General features: G+C 38.9%; 4 protein-coding genes and 1 long non-coding RNA gene across 8 annotated transcripts; 1 reads left to right on the forward strand and 4 right to left on the reverse strand.

The window, feature by feature from the left end:
• The first annotated feature begins 1881 nt into the window (after positions 1–1881).
• Positions 1882–4966, forward strand: LOC104437065. Its single transcript, XM_010049941.3, has 3 exons — positions 1882–2042; positions 3162–3659; positions 4182–4966. The coding sequence occupies exons 1-3, from the start codon at positions 1967–1969 to the stop codon at positions 4715–4717; spliced, it is 1110 nt and encodes a 369-aa protein (XP_010048243.2). The 5' UTR covers positions 1882–1966; the 3' UTR covers positions 4718–4966.
• Positions 2895–4185, reverse strand: LOC120291101. The gene is made up of 2 exons (XR_005548946.1): positions 3719–4185; positions 2895–3644 (listed from the first exon to the last, which is right to left on the reverse strand). It is a non-coding gene; the product is annotated as an uncharacterized LOC120291101 (long non-coding RNA).
• Positions 4967–5720: 754 nt separating the features above from the next.
• On the reverse strand, positions 5721–11067 carry LOC104437066. 4 transcript variants are annotated; one of them, XR_005548945.1, is made up of 5 exons: positions 10915–11067; positions 9430–10180; positions 8629–8811; positions 8403–8482; positions 5721–6204 (listed from the first exon to the last, which is right to left on the reverse strand). XR_005548945.1 is itself a non-coding variant. In XM_039308053.1 (3 exons), exon 2 carries the CDS (start codon positions 10149–10151, stop codon positions 9432–9434), a length of 720 nt encoding a protein of 239 aa, XP_039163987.1. In that variant the 5' UTR covers positions 10152–10180; positions 10915–11067; the 3' UTR covers positions 5728–8811; positions 9430–9431. The 4 variants fall into 4 exon arrangements, 1 of the variants encoding a protein (XP_039163987.1); XR_005548943.1 differs by having other exon boundaries at positions 5728–8482; XR_005548944.1 differs by having other exon boundaries at positions 5728–6204; positions 8403–8811.
• A 2365-nt stretch (positions 11068–13432) lies between these two features.
• On the reverse strand, positions 13433–18905 carry LOC104437064 (tRNA (cytosine(38)-C(5))-methyltransferase 2). Its single transcript, XM_039309477.1, is given in 11 exon segments — positions 13433–14345; positions 15491–15555; positions 15654–15719; positions 16145–16194; positions 16197–16238; positions 16351–16722; positions 17078–17249; positions 17328–17446; positions 17519–17612; positions 18529–18639; positions 18748–18905. Coding segments are annotated over 11 exon segments (1227 nt in total). The 5' UTR covers positions 18805–18905; the 3' UTR covers positions 13433–14266.
• A 3279-nt stretch (positions 18906–22184) lies between these two features.
• Positions 22185–24747, reverse strand: LOC104437062 (pentatricopeptide repeat-containing protein At4g32450, mitochondrial). Its single transcript, XM_010049938.3, has one exon. It carries the CDS (start codon positions 24589–24591, stop codon positions 22435–22437), a length of 2157 nt encoding a protein of 718 aa, XP_010048240.2. The 5' UTR covers positions 24592–24747; the 3' UTR covers positions 22185–22434.
• Between the last annotated feature and the right edge of the window lie 757 nt (positions 24748–25504).

Consider the following 25504-nt stretch of genomic DNA (forward strand, 5'->3'; position numbering starts at 1 on the left):
AGTAGTTTTGCAACTTTTTGGGTCTGACATGTGGTCTGTTACTCTATAATGTCAGCGACTTCATTCCCATTCCATTTCTTAATGAACAAATCAATATTGTTGTTTCTTAGGAACTTTGCGATCGCAGGCACCATCATTCCACCTGCCATTCACATGTGCACCCATCAAATCCTTCTCCCATCTGAGATTCTCTGATTTTTCTTTTGAAGAAATTCCTTGGAATAGTGATCTGTGAATGCATTTCATACCAGAAGCTAATGGACGCTGAACACCCTCCAAGCAAAGATGCAACAATGTCCATGTTCACAAATCAAAAACCCATGTGCATTAGCTCCATGCCTCTTGATGCTTGGGGCCCTTTTGCTCATTTACCTAAGAACCGAGACCCTCCATTAAGATTTATTGCCGCTTTTATCTACTGCTAATTCATTTCCTGTCTGCTTCAACTTTTCTTGGATATACATATTTCAGTAAATTCTACAACAACTATACAATTAATGCAATTCTAGAACTCTCACTTATTCATCAGTTGTCCATTTGATGTTTGCTACATGATATCACGTGTTTCATACATAAGGTTTTCATGTAATTGCATCGGGAAGGACTTTTTTCCTTTCGTTTTTCATAGCAAGACAAAGTATTTGAATTTTTTGGCTTGATTTTGGCTCACGTACTATGTAATAATATATGAGACAGAAATCATGCGATTCGAGGTATGGAGGAGGGTACATAGATATTGGCATATTACTTGCAAAAATATGGCAAAAAGTTGGGCTTTACTTTAACTGTAGTGCAAAATGATGTTAGTATGATATTTGATCAATTGTATTTTAAACAGAAAGACTTATATATTAGGATCCGGCTATATAAACTACAATATTTTATGGAACTAGTATATTTAACAATGGAACTTTCCTACTAATTCGTTTTTATCACATGAGAAATCATAAGAATACATGTTATATTATTTTATGGAATTATGAATAATAATAAGCATATTTTGGGCACTTGACATGTTGCATCATTGATTGAAAAAAGAAAATACGTAAAATTAAGTTTGAAATGGAAGTTTTTTCATGTGAGTGTAATACATCATATATTAATACAGGCGTAATTCGGTTTAATATTAAAAAGGAGTACTTTTCCTTAAGTTAGTTAAAAGTGTGGGACCTAGAAGTTTTATTGAAAATAACTCATTTTACATCAAGGTACGGTTATTTGACCAACATATATCCTCATACATTTACACGAATGGTCCTATGTACGTCATATCCATATAAAGTACCACCTATAGCATGATGGGCATGACCCCCAAAATTATTCTAAGCGAGAGAAATCATGTTTCGAATTCGAGATCTATCGCGTCGAAATCAAATGCTCGATCACTAAGCTAATCATTAAAGATGAGGGAAGAGGGGAAGTGTTAAGAAGTATACTTGATATACATCATGTTCCCGTTTCTCAATAGTTTAAGCTTTAAGAAAAGTGATTACGGCATCTAATGTTGGCAATTAAACTTTATCCGGGAACAAATGACTAAATTAATCCCCCAACAAGGTTGTGCTTGAAGCATGGTGTTCCTGCATACCTTGCAGCATCTCAGGGGCGGATGAAGTCATGTGATATTTAAAGATCACCCCCAAGAATAGGAACTATGGAATTTATTGAAGATCGTGTCTTGGACCTCCACCAGATAACATCCAAGAGCATAAATTTTAAAAAAATAAGATAAAATACAGAACGATTAGAGGGTCAAAAGCGTAAATCGGGCAAACCCCACGTGAAAGAGACAGTGGCAAATGGAGGTAATTTCCTCAATGTCACAGGGCTCTCTGGCAATGGCACATGCATATAAATAAGTGCCCTGCTCGATCTGCTTTTGCACAAACTATATTCTTCTATTTCAGGCTGAAAACTCCTTTTCCTTCTCCCCCCTCTCCCTTGGAGCTGCAAGAAACCTTTGGCGATGAGAGGGTCGGTTCTAGCGGTGGTGGCAGTGCTACTCTGCGCCACCTGCCGCCTCGGTTGCGCCTTCATCGATGGTGAGCTTCCGAAACTTCAACATACTCAATATAAATGCAGAAACTTTGTAGACATTAGTATCTGAATATTTGGTTTACCTTTCATTCTCTCATAAGTTCATCACCCACCAACTGATTCTGTCTATATTAGTGTGGCTTTTTGTTTCTGAATTTAAGCACGAGTAAGGCAAAATCAAGAGGGTGGTCATATGAACTGTGGTATGAAATTTAGTTAGCTGTCAAATCCTTGAAACTAGCATGTACTGACTGGCTTGAAAATTTAATAACTTCAGAGGTCACTCATCAAGCAATTACTTGAGTAGCCAGTCTTCTTTCTATCTACAACTACATCCATTTGCAGTTAATGACTAAATGAAGATCTGGTTCATTATGTGCTGATATCTGTAATCCTCAATCAACATACTTGGATTAGTCTATTTTGCTGGAATATGCTTGTAATATTCAACTCAAAAGATTTTCTCTGTCAAAGTGAATGATTTTGGAGAGAACCAAATTCTTCATTTGAGTGAATTTCCTTAATTCCATGCATTGAATTCTGAATTTTGGAGATCAATGTCTCTGAAGCTGTTTTGTGATTAGTACAGACACAATGGGGGCCACTATACAGCTGACATTTCAGGCTGGCAGAAGCCTCACATGGTCCTGAATTTAATAATTTTATGCCGACTTTACTCTTTGTACCACATAAAGAGCATTTCAAAAGCTATCAAAAATTTCACAGAAGCAGCAAATAGGACTACTTTTGTTTTGTTTTGTTTTTTTCTTTTTCTTTTTGCCCCCTTGACATTTTCTGAGAAAACGCATAATAGTTTGGGTCATGACCACAGAAGCCATTCCAACTTACACTTAAGATGAGGAGGGAAGAAGAAGCAATAATAATACCCATATGGTCATTGGTCATCTCCTGCAGTAAACTGTGCAGTACTTTGCAGACCAGATGGTCCTTGAGTGAGAGCAATAAAAGCTTATGCTAGGTCACAATTAATGCCCCATATGATATGTCCTTTTTGTCCAATCTCTCTTTTCAACTTCGGCCTAATGAGTTAAATTTTGTACATGGCTGTGGACCCGATCAATTGATCATTCGTTAAAATATGCCCGATTCATTTTCTGGCACAGGGCTAGTGCCGAACGGGAACTTTGAGCTCGCGCCCAAGCCCTCAGACATGAAAGGCACGGTGGTGATCGGTAAGTATGCAATCCCCAAGTGGGAGATATCCGGCTTCGTGGAGTACATCAAGTCGGGCCAGAAGCAGGGCGACATGCTGCTGGTCGTCCCCGAGGGCGCATTCGCGGTGCGGCTCGGGAATGAGGCCTCGATCAAGCAGCGTCTCCGGGTGCAGAAGGGCATGTACTACTCTATCACGTTCAGTGCAGCCCGGACGTGCGCCCAGGAGGAGAAGCTCAACATATCAGTTGCGCCCGACTCGGGAGTGCTTCCAATGCAGACCCTGTACAGCAGCAACGGGTGGGACTCGTATGCCTGGGCATTCCAGGCCGAGCTTGATGTGGCTGAGATTGTGATCCACAATCCAGGAGTAGAGGAGGACCCTGCTTGTGGACCCTTGATTGATTCGATTGCAATCAGGGCTCTCTATCCTCCTAAAGCAACCAATAGTGAGTTCTCTCATCTTTGATTTCACAACTAATCGCTTCTGGAACACAATTCTACTTACCAAAAGCTTAGGCATTTCATGTGGTCTGATCGATCCCACGGACGACTTTCTACATTAGTCTGCATGAAATCCTACAGAATCAATCTCATTAAATCTGTTTGATTGATACTCATTTCTACATCATTCCTCCATGATTTTTTGGTCAAAAAGGTTATTTTGAATGGCCATGTTTCACACGCCAGAGAAAGGCTCTATTTCATGCCAGAGCCTCTTCTGAGAAATGTTATTACTAGTCACTGAAGGAACTATAATCAATGTGGAGACTTGATTGACATAATCTACAATAGTAAAAGAATTACAAGAAAAACTTTTCTCCTAGTCACATATCCAACTCTCTTTGTATGATTGCAGAAACATGAAGATACATTAGATTCTTCTACATAATTATCATTTAATCCTTGATGCCAAAGTTGTTCTTTTCTCGCAAGCAATGATTTTAGTGACTTCTCTTCTACTTATCCAGAGAACTTACTGAAGAATGGCGGCTTCGAAGAGGGTCCCTACATCTTCCCAAACACGTCCTGGGGAGTATTGATCCCTCCGAACATCGAGGATGACCACTCTCCCTTGCCTGGCTGGATGGTAGAATCCCTCAAAGCAGTCAAATACATCGACTCTGCCCACTTCTCTGTCCCTGGGGGCTATAGAGCAATCGAACTCGTTGCCGGAAAAGAGAGTGCAATTGCTCAAGTAGCCAGGACCATCCCAGGGAAAACCTACACCCTATTCTTTGCTGTCGGAGATGCAAGCAACTCATGTGAGGGGTCGATGATCGTCGAGGCATTTGCAGGGAGGGACACCATCAAGGTGCCCTATGAATCGAAGGGCAAAGGCGGGTTCAAGCGTGCTGTCCTGAGATTCAAGGCCGTGTCCACCAGGACCAGGATCATGTTCTACAGCACGTTCTACACCATGAGGAGTGACGATTTCTCTTCTCTGTGTGGTCCTGTTGTTGATGACGTAGTCCTCTTGAGCGTCAGGAACCCTAGGCTCATGTAAGAGTTTGACCAGAATAATTGGTCGGATGTGTTATGGTGTAGGAGCATTTTATGCTTTTAATGTGTGGAGTGAGACAAGGATTTTTCAGGAGTGTTATGCTTTAACTAGGCTTATAAAACCCCAAACCAGAATAATAAGAATTACATATACTGTAATGGAAGGTTAATATGGTATATATTACTAGTGTATTTACTTTGCCAAGCCTACGTATTATTGATAACTCTGAAATAAAAGGTTCGTTTTAATGCCCTCTTTCCTATATCAGCCAAACAAAAAAATACATACATAACATTCTTTGAAAACAAGAAAATAGAGTTTTGTTTAAAGAGAAGAAAAGCATGTGGAGTTGTCTTCCAATAAATTTGTTTACTCAGTCATAAGATTACAAGAAAAAATCTACAAACTCATTTTCAACCAATTTGGTCTGTCACAAAAAGAGAAGAAAGCTGGCTCCTCAAAACTAGGAATGTAGCATTAACAGTAGAATGCAGTTACACATAGGCACACACACAATCACAAGCAGCTGCAGGAAGAAAATTGAAAATAACAAAATGGGAGGTGACAAAATTAGGATTCACTTAGTATGCACTAGACGGCTCATCTGAACCCAACAAGTGCATATGAGTTGGGTACGCACAGTAACAAGAACTACTATAGGCCAATATAGAGCAGACATTTGAACTACTATAGGCAATGTTTGATAACTCAATCAAGCATTGGACATATTTTACACTTACTAAGATTATGTACATTTTATTAACACTAACTGATTTCAGACTTATTGGAATGTCATCTGTTAGTATTATGTTGCTAAAATCAATCAATAATATCAACAATTTCATGGTTGGTAACAATTAAGAAACTAATATTTGACTCTTGGACATTATCGCAAGAATCTTTATTTCCAGTTTTAGCACTGAAAATTTTTTACACTAGGAATTCAATTACAATTCTAGATTCAATTCTCGCGTTGCAACATTATCCGATAAACCTAACTATTCACAATTAGCTTTTTTTTTTTTTTTTTTTTTTTTCTATTGTTTATCTGGCAGCAATTGCATTCATACTACTCAAAAGTTATATGGAAGAATCCTTCATTGATGTTCTAGTAGCTTAATTTCTACAGCTGCTTGGGTTTCCCTCAATGGTTTCTACTTAATCAGTGAAGTTAGACCAGCTAACAAAACCCTAAAATTTGCCTTCAGTCTAAAGCCCCTTTATCACCCTTGGGCACACAAAACAGAGAATATGGACAACCGAGACAAACTTTTGGATGAATGTAGTAACTCAGAATACATCACCACAAGCACTGACAATTAATTTCGGGAAAATGCTGCTAGCACCCTAGATGACCTCTTAGAACATTGCAATACCTCCATCAATTAAAGCTTTACAGGTCCAGGAAAACCTTACCTGAATGGCGTGGAGAAAGGTACAATCTATGCTCTAGTTACCAAAATGACTGTTCACTTAACCTGCACCAAAGGCTGAAAACAAGAAGAAAACAGTATGCCAAGAATGAATGATTAAGATTTGAAAACAAAAAAGTTATATGGAATCTTGGCTGGATGTTCTGACTATAGCCGTAAGTCTTGGTGCTCCTATGCAAATCCTAAATTTTGCATTTGCAATTAATTGCATATACTCTAGAGCCTGAAATTGTACTTCTGACTTATAAGATTATCAGTACCAAGTGAACGACATTCTGGCTCAGGGTATTCAGAAAAAATGGTTATCTTGTTCACTAGAAGAATAGGTTTATTAATCAAATCATTCTATTATCAGCTCACATATCTTTTCTCAGTACAGAATATAAATTTTGATAACTATTTCAACATATAAGTCAACCTTAATGTAGAAAAAAGCTATTTCCTTTGGAATATACCACCAACAAACAGCAACAAGCTAAGGGTTTCTCCAGCAGGTGGTGGTACTGAAAGAAGAAGAATAATTAAAAAACGTAGTCATGGTAGAGAACTCATGAATTTTAAAGAGGAAACCAAGTAAAAGAACTTCTGCAATGCTACCTCGGCGAACTTCACTACTCAAACCCCCTCAGATGTGAAATTAGTTCACAATTGATGAAACATGAACATGCTGATTGAGACAGATTTAAGGGTAATGGATTGACTCCTTCAAATCTACCTAGTAGTTGATATTGAAAATATTCACTAGCACTACTTTGATTTAAAAAAAAAATTGAGCACACATTCAATCATCAAATGCAAGAAAATTTGGACCAGATACAACAGGTATTTTCAATTTTTACTAAAAGAATTGAAACAAAAGAAACGAAGATCAAACATTTTCCAACAAAAATGTTATACAAACTTGACACAGACTATACAATTTAAAACTGCTACAAACAATTAAAATAAGGCCACTATCGTGAAACCTAAATATCCACGACACAATGATTTCATACATAGAATGAGTAACCATTTATTTCTTTCAAACATATTCTGAGTACTTCAGCTTCTGTGACCTTTGAATTGGCACGAAAAATGAATGTAGTAGACTTTGTGACATTAATTTTCTCGAAGAAACTTTTCAAATATAAATTGCAAAAGAACATTCATATTAAAAATCGATCCTCCAAAAAAAAAGTTCTAGCAATTATTAGCACACATCTTCGAGGTGCAAAAAATTTACCTGCATGGAATGAGGAAATTTTGAAAAAAACCTATCTTTCTTTTGGACATTTGGCCGCCCTTTTAACTAAAACCTTTCGGAGAAAGAAAATCATTAGTGAAATAATCTCCACCAAATCCAGGGAGGCCAACCAGCAAACAAGTGGAGGCAGGTCTATTCACATTAACATTCACGTATCAAGAGGAAAGCAAGTTCCAATCTCTTGACTTCATTCAATTGCCATAATAAAATATGTGATTCTGGGAAAGAGAAAATTAGCAATGACTTGACATCATTGTACTATTCAAATGACGAATTAATAGTCAATAGCCATAATATCTGCAGAAGTAATAACCAAAAGTCCCATGGAAGAAAGAGATTGTCATGCATGAGCATTTCATAGAAGTTGATCAACCAAAAACGAAAAAAAAAAAAAAAATCCTTTCAAAGAAAGGACAGAATGTAAGACTCACAATTTAAAATAAGATGGATATTTCCACGTTGTTCCTACATAATGTTTAGTGATCATGACAAAAACATGATCACTAAACAGGTGTTGCTTTGTATGTTGGATGGATCTACAATCTCATCAAGACTCTAGTTGGTACGTGAGGTGCAATCAATGCAATTTCTCTTACAGTCACAATGAGTTTTTTAATGCTTCAACACTATAACCCTTAAATTTTCTCTGTTCTGTAAATTTCAATTTTCTCAATTCTTTCACCAAAAAAAAAAAAAAATCTCAATTCATTTTACTGTAATCTGAGAGAGAGAGAGAGAGAGAGAGAGAGAGAGAGAGAGCCAGTTGTATAACCAGTGCAATGGGGTCATTCTTTTAAATCCTTAACCAGCATGTCAGAAAGATATAAACAATCCGGTTGTTTGAGATGGCTACCATTGCCATCATTCACAACCATGCAATGAAATTGCAGTTTATCCAAAGTAGTCATACACATAAATAATAACAATAAATGATGTAATTTGCAATTACATCATTCAAGAGAACGTAGTTCAGCATTTGCAAATTACATAATTTAAGAGATCTACAAATGACCTGATCCAGATCTCGGAATCTTCTTCAGGATACTCATCATTGCCAAAATCAACAGGAATGCAGATTGTTTCCACTCTTCACTGAAGTGATGGAGAGTAATGCATCAGAATATATCATTTAGAAAATTGCTAATTTTGCCATGTAACACTTTTTGTAGAAAGAATGCATTCAGATATTGCCCTACGGTACATGCCAAAAGCAGTCTAACATAGCATCATCTTTGGACCTTTGGAAGCAAGGACCAGAAGGCTCCAACTTCTGCCCTGCATAATACAGGGCGTGTTGTGATGCTTCTCTTTTGAAGAAGAATGGATGCAGATATTGTCCCATGGTCTATGCCAGGAGAGACCAAACGCAGCATCATGTTTGAAGTTTTCGAAGCAAGGAATTATAGCCTCTAACTTCAACCCTGGAAAATACAGGGACATTTATCAATAACATCCTCACATTTGGATTTCCAATGTTGCCATCAGGTTAGAGACAGGGAAATCAGAAAGATTGCTGGTTCAAAGTTTCAGAGCATAAACTAGCTCTATATGTTGTATAATTCATGAAGGTCAATGAGTGAGGCACCGGGACATGTTAGTATCATCAGGAACCTATGCTCCAGTCACACATACATACACAGAACCTACCAAACAAACGATTTTGCCAAGATCCAATGTCTAATCAGGTCATATGAGACCCTTCTGCAATAAAAGAAGAAAGTCGACAAAGGCTCCATGAACAATTTATTATTTAGTGATATACATACAGTCTACCAAGAAATAGAAAGATCCATCACAAAGGTCCTCAAAGAAAACAGAAACTTGCTTTGTAGAGGTAATCAGAATAAGAACAATAGCATTCACTTTTATTGTGGTAAAAAGACATGCTTTTAAATACATATCGTCACCATATAGTCATTGCAGAGATATTAAAAGAAGCAGAGGAACATATAATGTACTTTCCTTTCTTACAATTTTATGGTGCCATCTGCACAGCAAAGTGAATCCAATAAAAGATAGACAAAAGTACTGAATCTGACCATCAGCTAATATGAAGACTTCTTCTGGAAGAAATTAAGTTCCTTAGCTCTATCAAATGTTCATCATTTGATATGTTAAGAGAAAGGCGAAGATTCGTCAATAAGGCTTCTTGTTCCCAACTCATTGGTCCAGAAGCATACAATGCCACCAGAATGCTGCGATATGCATGCAACTCTAAACTATGAACTCTAGTTGCAACAGCCTCCTCATGAGGAAGGGAGAAAGTCACATCTTCCTCATCATCACGTCCTTGGAATGATTCAGCACTACTACAAAGAGTATCGGCATCTTGACTAGGATCCCTCAAAGTTCGACTAGACAACCTATTGAAACAATCATCTATAACACTGCAACTACCGACAGAACTTGCGTCTGTATCGGAATCATTAGGTTCTAGATGACTGCCAAAGGAAGCATGCATGTTTCTTTCACCCAGAATTTCTCGTGGGTAGGCAACAGCATCTACCTTTTCCAATGGGGCTCTCAGGAACACATTATCTTTGATTGTTGCTTTACTTTTGTGACTATGTCCAGCGTTCACTCTTAGTTGAGACGAGCAATAAGGTGAGAGTCTTTTCATCCCCGACGTTCTACTGGAAACAGCATTAGAATCCTGGAATCGGCTTTTGTTGGCAACTGACAGACAACCATCCTCTACCCGCATGTTCATCTTTGGTTCCTCCTTGCACAGCAGCCGAACTTTATTTCCTTTAAGCTTCATGATCAATGAAGCGCGCTACAAAGGGAAACCTGAACAGCCAACAAGCGAAACATATGATCATTCTCATAGGCCATAAAAGCAACATAGAATGTGAAGGACAAACATTGAAAAGTAATGCCGATATCCCAAATGTAAATCAACAGGATCTTTTCGAGATAAAATTTTTCTCATATGCAAAAATTAATATCATTGTCAAACCATCCTAAGTACAAGTCCTAAGGCATCTGAATCAGACGAACCCAATACAGAAAGCACGATCAAAAGCCACCGATCCAGAGACAACAACCCATCTTCCTTTAATGTAAGAAAAATTAATGAATCAAACATCCAAAAAGATGCCTTTTAGTCACAATCAGTGCGCAAAATCAATAATTTCTAACGTCCTCATCATATATCAAAACCAAATTTCTAACCCTCAACTGAAAAAAAAAAAAAAAAAAAAAAAAAAGACCCAGAAATCTAATCAAAGTACCCAAAACATGGCATCAGACCATTACATAGTAAGGCACAGATACACAAAAACTAGGCAAAAATCGTCAACAGGAATGCGCCTCCAGGGAAGGGGAAAAAAATCCAAAAGGTTGATTTAAAAAAAAAAAAAAACCAAAATCGATTCATCGTGCGATGAAGAGCCCAAAATCTTCAAATTCAAAAATCATTGTTAAAAAATTCACATACAAAAAACAGAGCAATACGGCAGCCATGAATTCCAATAAATCGCAATAAAAATCGAAAAAAAACTGCGAAAAAAATTGAAACTTACCTTCGAAACGAATGCAGCCCAAAGCCCTAATTTTCGATTCCGCGGAAGCGTTTAGGTTTTTCTCCTTCGATTTGGAGAGAGAGAGAGACAGAGAGATTTGGGAGATTGCGGTTTGAAGGACAGGGAAGGTAAGCAATTGAAAATGGGTTTATATTGGGTGGGTACTTTTCTTGCTTACCAGAAAAAAATAAAATAAAGTAAAGCCAATTTTTTTTTTTTTTATTTCTTTTATCCCCAGCAACAATATATTTCCAAAAAAGTGAAAGAAAAGAAAAGAAAAAGAAAAAGAAAGGCCCTGTTTGCAGCTTGAACCCTGCAAATACTTGATAATTCGACTTGGTACTTTAGAGAGGGTTAATTGTAATTTTACCCCCAATTTCGAAATCTATCTCACTTTAAAAGCAATCAAAAACAATTCATTAATAGCGGAATTTTTCTTGTAGTTAGGTTAGGATAAACGTTCTAGAATAATTGTTACACGTATATGGTCAAGTACTATGACATTACTAGGCGAAATCAGATTGTCTAGTCAATTTCAACTTAGGTTATGTAGCTCCAAACAACAACTATAGGACACCGAGGCATGTATGTCTCATAAATTGATGTCTATACTAATTCATACTGGGATTGTATTTCATGTAATCTTTATACTACGTGGTATAATAGGCGGATCAAAGTGAGATATATGATATATGGGGTGCACCTAATAGGAGGAGATTTATAGCATGCGCGTATTAATGATTGGTCGATTACACCATATATAACGTGGTGTGATCACCACATAAAATATTTTTGGCTATTAAGGGCTAATTTCTAAATACATAATTAGATGCATGACGCCAACTACAAGGGAGATGGTGTAGGTAGAGGCAAAGTGGATGAGAGAGCTCCAAGGTTTTCTCAAATGACGTGCTAGGTACATTGAAATTGATTTATTAAAATTGTTTACTGAGTAATGTAGCGGGGTCTTTTATTAGATATTGGGTATATACCCCCCACTCATCCGAAATCCCAAAATTACAATCCTACGCACCACCAATCCATCAATTCTGATGGACCAGTCTTAATCGGACCACTTTATTCACCGATCAGTACTCCAATTGGTAGTTTATTAATGCGGGCATCACCGCATTCATATAGCTGAATTTGTACATAGGGGATGTCCACATCTTAGGATGTCCATGTCTTATCACCCATCAATCAAACGCGTGACCGAAGAAAGTTTCCGCCAACCAAAGATGGAGAAAAACATAGTCCGTCTTGGTAAACTCAGCATTATTTTTCTTGGATACCAAATGTTAGTTCTCTTTAAATTCAATTGAAAGAGAACACTTTCCCTAAACCACCAAATGAGTGAAAAATAATTATTTTTTCTTGAAAATAATTTTCATTGAAAAAGATTTTCCATTATCATGAAGTGTTCAAGGAAACAAATGTGTTTTCCCTCTTCCTAGAAGAGAGGTTATTTTCCCTAATTTAAGATGCTTGTTTTTTTTTTATTTATGACAAACGTTTCTCGTAAATCGATTAATTTTTTATCACCCAAACACTAGACGTCGGAAAACAATTTCCTAGAACAAATTTCTTTTTTTTTTTTAAAAAAAGACTCTAAATTAATTTGGTAGCACACCACTATAATTACCAATGTCCTTTTCCCTTGAGCAATGGCTAATTGAAGCCACACGTCAATGGTGGATAATATCCATATTGGTGGAAACGAAAGTGATGTCGCACGTCGTGCGCTAGGCATCTATCATATGTTGAAACTTTCATTCCTTCTTGTCCCCACAACGTTATCCTTTTTACGACAGAAACACTCAAAATTCTTCATTACATCGAGTTCTTACATTTGACCAACCACTGGATTTTCTATAACAGGAAAGAAGTTGTTACAAAACAATGAGCAAATCTCTCACAGTGAATCGTTAGCGATTTCGGTTTCTCATAATGAGTTGTTACCCTCAAAAGCTTCGCTCTTCATCTCGAAGTTGGAGGACTACCGCTGGTCAGCGGAATGATCCTCATCATTTCCAGCCCATGTCGACGTCAACATGAAAAGAGAGAAGCAATTATTTCCCATGGCAAGACTGGGGGCAGTTTCGTAGATGATGGTGAGAAGAAGTTTCAAGTTGGGCATCCGATTGGGGTCCCATCTCGTGCTTTCGCATGAAATGCTTGGATGATGTGTGGAAGCATCGTTCAGATCATGCCGGGAGTGCAGTAACTGTGCAACGTTTGATATGAACCATGCGTGCAAGAAAGCATGGACTCTGGTTGGAGGATTGGCCATGGGAATGATTATGGTGCAGATATTGCACAATGAGACAAGGAATCCACCATGATGCAATCATGCCCGAGTCGGACAAAGTTGCAACAAGGTTCTTATTCCCATGCGAACCCGTTAAAGATGGCATCGGACCACAAATCCTGGTACCAACAATAAGGAAAGTTGCAGCAACAGAGACAAATTTGCTGAACTGGATTATCTTAAGATCCAAAGATTTGACATTAAACCAGGTAAAGGTAATGTAGTGAATAGCATATCGCCTTGTTTTCTGCGTGACGGGCGAGCGTCGGCAAAACAGCTCATGACAGGTATCTAGAGTCTCGACTGACAAGCAAAATCTTCTCAACGACATTTGAGTGCTCCAACTGCCCGTGCCGACAGACAATTAAAAAGAAGACAAAGAACTTCAGCAAATTGAAGCATCAAGAAATTGACAATCCGCATGTTTAGGTGACTAATTAGACCAGCACAGAAGTCTATTTCCATATGCCGCCTTTCATCGAAAGTGATGAAAAGGTACATATTAAAATAATGTAACAGCGAGTCACCATTTCTTCTTTGGCTTCGCCTGATGAGGACGTGAGTAGAATTTCCACGTCCAGTCTATGTTTACATGTGACTGGAATTACCTGAGCACCATTAAATGGTTTCCCCAACAGAACTCAAGAGACAGGAAACTTCTCCATAATTCTCCCTTCTTAAATGACTCAAAACTTTTCACTCTGCAAAGAAGATCCCATATTCCATCTAAAATTCTTTTTTCTCGTGACATTTTACAATCTGAAGACAAGAATGATGCCATATACTCATAAATGGCTCCCAATGAACAGCCCATACTTGTGTTATCCTACTCTTTTGGGGTTACAGAGGAAGTTGCATGTTCTTCTTTCCTCTAAATGGGACATCAAAAATTCCAGAACCTCTGCCAGAATGAAAGATGGCTAGGAAGTAAGATCTTCCGATGGCTTTTTTCAGCTGCTTGCCTTCATAGATTCAGAAGCCAAAAACTTGCAATTAATATGTCATGTTTGAACACCCAATATCTTTGCACTGACCCTCTAGGTGTCATGATGGTTCAGTAAACAGATAGTGAAGCAAAGGTGCCACAACAGCAACACTCAAACTGTTTCCAAGGAGAGCATATCTGAAGCAGGAAGCACATACATTAGATTTTGAGGGCCACAGAGAGAGAGAGAGAGAGAGAGAGAGAGAGAGACATCGGATTTCAATATCCCTAGGAACAAAAGCAGATCTATGATCGTTCATGAGCTAGTCAAACTTCAGGGGAGATAAAACCTCAACAGTAGACAGCACCCAAAACTGGGAGATACATTCTCACTTGTGGTTTTTAAAGATTATTCAGTTAGAAATATACATCAAAACCTTGCAAATGATAGAGGAAGCAGGACGGAAATGTTGAGAGGTGCAACTTTTCTTAACTTTTAGCCAAGTCATAATTTAATGAGTCTGCAAGCATGGAGACTTGAACCCACAACCTTCTTGTTGCTAAGCAACACACAACTTGAGCTTCATCCAATCTCCCATCATTGGAGGCAACTTATTATTAACAAACACATTCTACTTCTTGGGAGGAAAAAAAATAAATAAATGGTTGAATTTGACGCATGGAGGACTCAATTACATGGCCTCCTTTCATAGAAAGAGAACTCTTCCACGGGGACATGTTAACTTTAATATTACACGCCTAGCAGGAACTGCAACATTATATTGTATATGTCAAATATGGTGAGTTAATCCTTAAAATTAAAGCCAGCCTCGAATCTGTTGAACCATATACAGGACATTCATCCGTTTGGTCTTAGATACAGTTTTCATAACACTACCTGGAGGATGGGTTCTTCTATACGGTAACAAATTCCTTTCATCATCTCTCTTAAACTAACACCTTTAAATGATTTACATGACAAAAATCAACAGTGAGCTGAAATGGCACCAACTATATTGATGTGACAGCAACACGTCAATTAGTGGGATGGGGGAGGAATGGCAGTGATGAAGGAAATTGATTCTCTCTCCCCTCCAAAAGGATTTGATTAAAAACAGGCCGGGACACAAATTTACAACAATTACAGGACCAAAATTACAGTTAACCCAAAAGAAGGGGGTGGAAAAAGGTAGCATAAGGATGATGCAAAAGGTGGAACGTATGAACTTGCTGATTTCAAATCAGTGAAAAAAAAAAGCAGTGTTAAACTTCAAACAAACATGACTATGCTATTGTTAAACTTTACAGGACCACTAAACTATCTTGAGTGTGAAGCAACATACCTTTGCTTAAGGTTGACATGATCTGGAAAAACAAAATGCTCCGGGAAAGAGTGGAAATTTGCAACCTGATTGCCATTAGGGAAAGAGAGAAAAAATATTAGCACCATTTGGGAAAAAAAAAAAGAATCTCAACAAACAGAATGTCTTGGGAATATATAGATACCTCCCGAGGGGTAAAATATCTAAGGCACTGCTCCTTTAATGGGAATTCTTTGCCTTTAATTTCTGGCTGCATGTTAACCATTATGAAGTGTCACAGCAAGAAATTTCCATCTGCCAGATGTCTAGATTATGTAGAATAATCAGATAAAAATGGCATCTCTAATGACAAAACTATGAATCCTTCAAAAACGAAGAATTATAGCCTGTAGACATCTCAGTTTCGACTCACTCCTAAATATGCACAAGGTTGTAATTACTAAGCCTGGTAGCAAAAGATTAAATACATGGAACGGATTTATAATGTATAAAATGCAGATATCAGACTCCAATTATGGGGAAGAATCAAAAGTTATTCAATCCTTGCGAGCATCAGGGTATTTAAAAATGCTAGACTAGCTAACAAGCAAATTTACAGATGGACAGTACCTAAAGCTCTAGCATATGATGCAATTTATAAACCATGCCTCTCCAATTTTAAAGTTAGATTCTCACCTGGACAGTTGCCAAAAGAGACCCAGTACCCTTTACATATCGATAATAACTTTTGTGAAACAGCAGCACCGCCTTGAATCAGGATAAACAATGTCTATAGTCTGTTAAGGAATTTGTCAATGGATAATGAATATGTTCAATGAGTAAATGATGGGGATGCCATTTTACAAGACAAGTAATAAAAGAAGGAAAGCAAAAAAGGATACCCATAGCACTGCCCCATCTCTCTATCAAACTTAATGGAACATGGTAAAGGTCCAAATCAGTACTATTGAATCCATTTCTTTCATCGTGACCCTTGAGAGGATCTTTAAGTTCTCTAGAAACAATGTTTGCATTCTCAAAGCCATATTCAGCTGTTTTAGGGCCAGCAGTACTCTTGAATTCAAGAAAGTGCTCCACTGGGACACAAGATTCCAGAAACTTATCCCAGTTGTCTTGTGGTCTCAAACACTCATCAGTAACTAGTTCACCATTGTGCACAAATAATGGGCTTGGACACCATATAAGCTTATCATTAAAGCACGGGCTCGAGAAGGATGAGGGATTCCTCTTTGCCTGCAAGTCAGTGGACACAAGTTACATGCCTGAAGTGATAGAACATAAGGGATGTATGTGGCTGATACTAAAGCAAACATTCATATGAAATGAGCGTAGATAGATTGTCAAAGTTAGTGCAAATAACTTATTGGCGAGGTGATCTGACAATAATATAATAGTCAAACAGAACTGGTAAAGTCAATGGTCCTTGCAACAAATTCATCAGAGCTCAATTAACCATATATCAATTCTTTTTAGAAGAAAAAGGCAATACTTTTCTCAGCGAATTTGATCAAGAACTCAAAAATCAAAATCCTGAAATTCATCAGAACTATCAGCCATCAAGTAAAGAGAATTTAATTCAGAAAATTCTATCTCATAGAAAGTTAATGCTGTTTGTAACACCTAAGAAATATAGCAGAGGCAGAGAGAGGATGAGTACCAAGCAAAAGTACCGAGGCCTAGAATATGGCACCCCAAACTGCAGTGGACTCAAAATAAATTCTTGAGTAGCAAAACCACTACTTTTCAATGTTTCAATCATTTTTGCATGAGTATCGGAAGTCTGCAAAAAAAAAAAAATTCACAGATCAGCAAATCTTCTTGTTCGCTATAAATGAAGCAAGATGATAGATAAACAAACCTCAAATCCAACGACATTTTCAACAAATAACAATATAGGAGGCCGGGATAATTGTGGTATGAGTTCAAGAATCCTGAGAAATGAAAATGCTCGAGCATCACCAGATTGCTTTTGCAGACCTAATGACAACACAAGATGAGAATTCTCCACCAAAAAGAAAAAAGCTAAAACCTGAAAAAGAAACAACTAACCTTGTCGAGTATAGGGTTGGCAAGGAGGAGAAAGAAGCCATGCTTGTGCTTCATATCTGTCGAGATCAGCAGCAGTGAGGCTTTGAATATTGCCCTATGGATTAAAAATATAACACACATGAACATGGGTAAGTCAAAAGGAAGCATGCAGAAGCATATATAAGAGCTTATAAAAACATTTAAAGCAATGAATTCCTGTCTTGTAGTCCTTTGAGTCATGTCAATAAAAAGCCCATCCTCTAAAATCTCAAGCACTAATCTCGCATAAACCGATCACCGCTATGGAATTCTAATTCCTTACCTCGAACGGCAAAAACCCATGGGGGTGCTGAAGGAACTTTTCTCGTTTTCTAAAAGACAGATATTCTATTAACAAACAGACGCTATAAAAAGGCATTGATTTCACTACCTTTTCCAAGTCATGTGTCATTCAGCAAATTCTAACAGCAACACTCAAAATCCCCAATGTCCATGAAGAAACGAAAACACTATGTTTGTGCGATGTCTGCAGTTCACGTCCTTCCAATTTATCGAAAAAGTGGATTTCTTCATAAAATGTGAGAATTAACAGCACATACTTTTGTCAGTTTTGACAGGGCAGATGAAATAAGTTGCTGCCTATCCGTGAAAAAACTCTGACAAAACCAGTGAACTCAGATCCTCGTCAACACCAATACGCCGCGCTGACCTGCTTATCGCTGAAAACCCACATTTCTTTTTCTTTAAAAAAAAAAAAAAAAAAAACTATTTCCCGTGAACCCGTCATCAAGCAACAAACCAAAAGCAAATTTCCCCTACCAACAACAATCACCAGAGCACGCATCTCTCGCGTTCCCATGAATGGTCACTAGCTAGCTTCCAAGACGTGTAATTTCAAAGGTCCGCAAGACCGACAGACTCTAGTAAACCCCACGGAGAGCTACTCCGGCAAATCCACGACAACCCATGAATCATAATCAGACAGCGAAAGAAAGATAGGAAAGGACAGGAAGGAAAGGACAGGACCGGACCTGGTAAGGACGGTGACCGAAATTGTGCTCGTAAACGTCGTTGGCCACGTCGTTGATGTCGAACGCTTCCGCTACTTCCGCGTTCACGCCCGCCTTGATCAGCGAATACCTCTACAGCAAGCAGCAACGAAACCAATCAATACCCGGAGAAATGCGCGCGCGAACACGCACCGATCCAGCGCGGAGAAACTCATTAGGGTTTTCTGGGCAGAAGGGTACCATGCCGCCGATTCCGCTGTAGAATTCGAGGACCCGCCATTGGTGTTTGACCTCCATTGCTTTGCTGCTGCAGAACTGCTCTGCTTCGCTCGCCCGCAACGGAAGAGACGGGAGCAGATTTTTGCCTCCTGGGTTCTGTAAATATTCCTGGATAAAAAGAAAATTCTGAAAATTTCTTTTGTAAAAAGTCAAACGAAAACAACAAATGCCGATAAAAGAATATGAAGAGTTCTCTTTTTTTTTTTTTTTTTGTGAATTTAGAGAAAATAATTTATAAAATTCTAAAATATTGTCGTAAAATTAAAGAAAAGGAAATTAAGAGAAAAATTAATATGATTTCAATATATACTATCTAAAAATCCACGTTCTTCGTATTAAATTATATGCCTGCTCATTTTTGCATTCATTCTTTCTACACAATATATGTTGTAATAATATTCATAAATTTGATGATGGGACGGGCCACTTAAAGAGGTACTAAGACAATGATCTTGTTGAAAATGGCAAGATCTAGGAGGAAGCTCCGCCACCTACCGCAATAGGCCTTGGCAAAAGTTCATTATGCCCAATTGAATAATGTAACTTTACCATTGTGGTACCATTTTGGTTCACCCAAGATCTGAGGCAATTATGCCTATTGCAGCGTCCCAATTTTACTAGTAGAGCCGTCTTGGGTGTTACACCAATGAACTTTGCTGTTTAAAGCTTGTTTGTTAACCATCAAAATAATATCCGATTCTAATGTTTTGTTCCTAGAAACAATTTGGAAATAGAATCGCATTTGGTAAAAAGAAGCAAATTTCTATTTTTTGCGGAAGTAGATTTTGAATTAAGAATAAAAAAAATTTGATTCTTGTTCCAAGGAACAAATCTAAGAATCAAGATCATATTTCTCTTCTTCTTCTTTTTTCTTCTTCGTCTTCTTCCCTTTTCTTCTTCTTCATCTTCTTCCCTTTTCTTCTTCTTCATCTGACGATTTATGCCTATTGCATCCGATGAGCTCCCAAGCCTCGGCAAGGCTCGCCCAACTGAGACTTAGAGCCATGAAGAAGAAGAACAAGAGAGAGAAAAGGAAAAAAAAAATTGTTTAAAAATTCAAAGAAATTGATTTTACATCAATGAACTCCGCCGTTTAAGAAACATTAAAATGCTTAAAAATTATTTTCATGGACAATGTCTGTAAATGTAATCGTTCTAAAGCACTCTTAAAAAACATTAATGGAGAACGGACATCATGAGAACATTGAAAGTACATTCCACTACTTTGGATAATGCCACCATCAACATACCGGTTGCTAGGAACATAGTCATATGAACGAGGCCGGTTTGCAGCTGCGTGTGCTATGTCATCAGTTTTTGCTGGCAAGATGACCTTAACGAAATGTTTCGGTTCCGTAAGCTCCCTTTCAGACGTGAGAACTCGGTGGAACTTCGCCTATTTGGCGTTGAAGAACGGCTTTGATCAGATGGTTGCTGGTCATTCGACCACCTGACGCAGAGGCTGATTGGAGGGTTGCCGAACCCATCCAGGAATGTTTTCAGGGTGTCCAATGATGGCCAGGAGGTTCCCTCCATCCACGAGCGACTATCCATCGGCCACCTGAGTTTTGACCTTCCTCTACCTGATTTCACATCAATCAGTCGACAGAGAAAGTGGCGACTTCTTCTGTCCGGTCATTATTGCGGTGGAGAAGAAACTGCTTAAGCATAGGAAAGGAGTCCAAAAAAGTCAAAATTTATTAGGTTTTTATGGATTCAATTTTAAATCTTTTGATTATGCAAATTAAACCCTAAACTTTTTCACCTTCTATCAATTGAATCTATTTAACCAATTATGATTGGAAACTATTAACGTGAATGCCAAGCATTTTATGTGTACATTGACGTTGATGTGAACAATGTTCAAGAGAATGATTCAAATAAATTCTTCTAGCTATTAGTTGTGCATAACGGATGAAAGTGGCGAATATCTCACAGTGGATGACTCGGGCTACATTAAGAATGTCAGCCATGAGAACCTTGACTTTTTGTGTTGGTGAAAGGCCAAACCTTTTTGTCATGCTATTCTTTCCATGGTGGCCCTAGACATGCTTACTCCACCGGCGTCAACTGTATCAACCAAGGAGACTTTGGATACGTTCGGATGAATCATTACGGACAACAAGCAAAGGTTGTCCGGCAAAGTCTAGAGATAACCGTCGTCGGTAGATCCCCTGGCTAATGGAAATTCTAACGCGGGAGGAACGTGTTCGAGTTGAGGCAACGAAGGAGGACGATACCATCTTGTCCAATGATAGTGATGGAGGGAGTGGCCAGTGACATTAAGATTTTTTTTTTCTTTCAAGATGTATTTGTTTATACAGGAACATTATGTTTTTGTTTTGTTAGATGAAAAGATGTATTTCCATCGATCTCTTCAATATAGTGTTTTCAATTATTAGGTTGTAATTTCTTATCAGATGCATCTGTCTTAGGATTTTATTCATAACTCAAAAGTGGAGTTTATAGCTTGCATTAACTTAGACCTGCAACAAATGATGCACACCCTTGCATCGTTATAAGCAGAGAACCACAATGCCAATGGCTTCCCAAAATTCAACTACGTCGCTCAGGGATCATCCATCAATTCATACACAAGTTCCATAACTCTCTTCCCTCCCAGCACTTACGTAAAGGCATCCGGAGAGAAGAACAGAAACCATGTAGAACAATGCATCAGATCCCGATTCGGAGATTGTTATGACATCAATACCGTCATAGATTCACGCCTCAAAGAAACTAGCAAGCGGGTACCCTATTCTCCACTACTTTCATCGATTGAAGTACAAGGCCATGAAGGCTACAACTGCCCATACCCATACAGTTCGATGAAACTTCTGCTGCCCATGCACCTAGGCAACGCTTCCATCATCCTAAAAGCCAACACGCTCAAATCAGAGTGGATCAGATATTCACGTCCTGTAATAATCGATTTGTGCAGGGCATTACAGGCCTACTTTTGCTTAATTTGTAAGAAATGTAACAAGATCTTGCGACCAAAATAGAACCTTAAACTACAAGTCATGAGTCAAGACCGCATTCTCAAATTCAAGTAGATTGTAGACATACATGTACATGACCACTTCTTGCATTTCAGCATCATCGTGGACTCCAGTTCTTCTCCTCCTCAAGAAGAATGGCCGCAACGTTTGCACATAACCTCCATGTAGTAACACAACACTCTGCAAATCTAGGTGCAGGAATCTTGTACTTGGTTATGGAAGCTAAGAACGCTATCTTGTCAAAGGTGAATTTGGAAGGAATTGAACCAAGAGGTACACAAATCTTTTAATTTTACCCTGAGTAGCATTGCTAGCATCTTTTAAGCATATCAGACTGAAAGAGACTCAAAGCAGCATAACCTCTTAAATGCACCACATCAAATTTGATCCCAACTCTGAGATAAACATGATTATCTTCATTTCACATCTCTTAGGTCAATTGATACGGCAATGAGTTATGAGGTCAATCAAAAAGTGACAGAAAAATGCCCAGATTAAAGCTCCAGCCAAAAAAGAAAGGAAGAAGAACTGAACTTTCTGAGCTAACAATAGTTGTGTATATTGTCACAAAGAATTGATTGAAATAACTTATCACGGCTCCACTAAAAAGTACACTAGCTACCGAAGTTTCTAGACTTTCATCACTTTACCAGTAATCCCGGCAAGAGCATACACCATCTTTAATATGGTGAAACCTCTTGGCATCACGCATGATAAACTCTCTGCCCACTAGCTTTGACATAATCTTCAGCGCATTGTGGCAATCCCCACAAACACGGAGATTCTTAATGACCCGGATAGATGATCTGGCTGGACTGCTGAGTAGACCATAAGAAACTGCAAGTCTCTCACTGTGAGATAGAAGGGCATCCTCCTTGCTTTCCTGGTCAACGTCATGCAAGACAAATCGAGTCTCCGGAACATAACCAGCCTCTTTCATAAGTCCCCTTAATCCCCTTAACTGAGCATAGATTCTGTGTGTCTCGGGATGAGACGTATCACCTGCTCGATATTCATGGACTGTGCTCCTTGCCTCTAGGAGATTTTTTTTTGCCATTTTTTTCTTCTCTTCCTCCTTAGCAATTTCAGAAGCTGTCACTGGTACAAGACCTGACCTTGACTGTTCATTCAAGCGTGATGGATCCAACTGCTCAACAAGCTCAGCGCAGCGATCCCCAAGTTCTGTGTGGCCATGAATTCTACAAAGATTCATCAAGGTCTCCCAGATTCCAACACTAGGCTCCAACGGCATTTTCTCGACAAACTCCATCACCTCATCCAGATGCCCTGTTCTTCCCAGCATGTCTACTACACTTACATAGTGCTCCATAGATGGAACAATGCCATAATCCTTGCTCATCGATTCAAGATGCAACATCCCTTCAGAAATATCACCCACTGCTGCACAAGCAGAGAACACAGAAATGAACATTTGTCCATCGGGTTTAAGCCCTGCTTCTTTGAATCGAGTGAACAGGTCAATGGCATCCTCTCCAAGGTCATTCTTTGCAAGCCATGTGATCATGATGTCCCATGTTGACAAATTACGCTCAGACATCTTGTCAAAAACCGCAAATGCATCATCCATGGAACCACATCGGCCATACATTTCCAAGATGCGGTTATAGGTGAAGACGCTGATGGGAGACATTGATCTCATGACATGTTCATGAACTGTTTTTGCTTCTTCGAGAGCTTTATTTTCACCACACTGGTGCATCAGTTGTACAAAACGAGGTAAATCAACAGCAACACACTTACTAACCAACAACTTCAAAACTTCCACAGCTTCCTTCACTTTTCCCTCTCTACAGAAACCATCAAACTCTTCGAGGGAACCAATGTCAGATGCACCTTCAGAAGCTCCATCCAATGCTTGTCCAGGCCTGGAATTCCCAGGCATCTGAGAAGCCACCATCGAATCATTAATATCATTTGAGTTCACCTGATGCTGTCCCAAAGAAGAGTTTTGAGGGTACTGTCCGACACCTAGATTTTGGGGGGACACGGTTTGTTGCCCGTTTTGAAAGCCACCGCCCATCCCCATATTATAGCCAAAATTTTCCTGATGTCGCCCCATCATTTGTGCGTTCGAAGGGCTTTGGGAATAGGATCCACTCACGTTGGGCCTCGCTTGAGTGTATCCCTCTCCATAAGAAGAAGCTCCGGCGGTAGATGCATTTCCTTGCCTACCATAAAACATATTCGGATTCCGCTCAAACCCCGGTACACTACCCGAAGAGCTGTCCACATTCACATTTTGTGGAGACTGCCCTGCATACTGACTCGGATAATAACCCGCATTCAGACTCCCATTCTGCTGAAATTCGCTCGACTGCCGTGCCCAACCGCCCGAGCCATTGCCATAACTGCCCGTGTTCATATTCTCCACGACCGGCCCATTCCCATATTCACCTCCATAACCCTCCCTATACACTCCACTATTCCAATTCGCCTGAGAGTCACCATAAGACGGCCTACCATGCTCGTTAAAGTTCCTACCTTGCACAGCCGAGCCATTCATTCTTCCGTGAAGCCCATTAGGGTTCAAGTTCCCCCGAGCAGAATCAGCATAATTCCGGCTTGTCTCGCGAAACCCATTTGGGTTCTGCTCAAGCTCGGGCGCATACTCGCTGCCGGTGCCATTGGGCGCGCCAAAATCGTAACTTTCGGCGGCGGAACTGATGAGCCTCGACGCGTTCAGCGTCCTGAGGGAATCCGAGGAGCAGGTTCGTGAAGAACGTACCTTGGGAAGGGAAGCGAGGGAGCTGACCGCCACAACCGCCGCCCTCCTCGTACACATCTGATCTCGGGAGGGCTCTTGGGGGAAGAGTTCGAACGCCGGCGGACGCCGGGATCGGAGGCGGCTGAGGATGGCGGAGGAGGAGGAGGAGGAGGAGGAATCGCCGGAGGGAGAATGAACTGAAGAGGCTGGTGCCTGTGCCCTTCTTAAACCCTATTGAGCTCTATGTAGAACTTTCTTAAGGCTTAATAAAGAGATAGAGAGAGAATGAAAATACATAGGTTTTTAACCTACCAAATGTATTTTTCAGTCTTTGACAACAAAAAAAAAAAAAAGTATTTTCAGTCTTCGACAAAAAGAAAATGTATTTTCAGTCGCAAGAAAATAGATATCAATCATTCATTTGAAAAAAAAGGAACTTTTTCAACATTTCTTTCCCACTCGATAATTTTTGTAAAGAATTCTACGACGACATTTTCTAACGACTCGTTATGACAATGAATCGATTTCTTAGGAAATCATAAATCTCAATATAAATAACTTATACTTATTTAAGGAAGAACTAAGCACATGCCCGTATATCCATTTTACTGGAAATGGAGCTGGAGCCGAAGCCGGAGCTATAGGAGCTTTCTCAATGAAGTAGGGGGTGAAGTCCTTTGTTCTTGTAACATAGATGTCTACGCACTAATATTGTGCTATATCATATAGCCTATATGATTTGCCATGTGAGCATTTTCGTTTATATAATTTGTGGAAGGTCCAATGTAAAATGAGACTCGATTGATGAAAATTAGTATTTAAGTATTAGATCAAACATATTAAAAAAATAATAAGAATTAATTAGAAAAATTCCAAAAAATAACATGAAGTGTCCTTATTTTTTCAAATAATGACTTAAAGTGATTTTTTTTTTTAAAAAAAAAGCCCTAAGTATCCTCATTTTCTCAAATAATGATCTAAACTCACTAGT

Source organism: Eucalyptus grandis, chromosome 3 (genome assembly GCF_016545825.1).
Source record: "Eucalyptus grandis isolate ANBG69807.140 chromosome 3, ASM1654582v1, whole genome shotgun sequence".
Taxonomy (NCBI): Eukaryota; Viridiplantae; Streptophyta; class Magnoliopsida; order Myrtales; family Myrtaceae; genus Eucalyptus; species Eucalyptus grandis.

Excerpts from the sequence above, each read along its gene's own strand:
- LOC104437065 (XM_010049941.3), top strand. The coding sequence starts at position 1,967 with ATGAGAGGGTCGGTTCTAGCGGTGGTGGCAGTGCTACTCTGCGCCACC. Across the intron at positions 2,043-3,161 it reads CGGTTGCGCCTTCATCGATG|GGCTAGTGCCGAACGGGAAC; the intron begins GTGAGCTTCCGA and ends TTTCTGGCACAG. Across the intron at positions 3,660-4,181 it reads TCCTCCTAAAGCAACCAATA|AGAACTTACTGAAGAATGGC; the intron begins GTGAGTTCTCTC and ends CTACTTATCCAG.
- LOC104437066 (XM_039308053.1), bottom strand. The coding sequence starts at position 10,151 with ATGAAGCTTAAAGGAAATAAAGTTCGGCTGCTGTGCAAGGAGGAACCA.
- LOC104437062 (XM_010049938.3), bottom strand. The coding sequence starts at position 24,591 with ATGTGTACGAGGAGGGCGGCGGTTGTGGCGGTCAGCTCCCTCGCTTCC.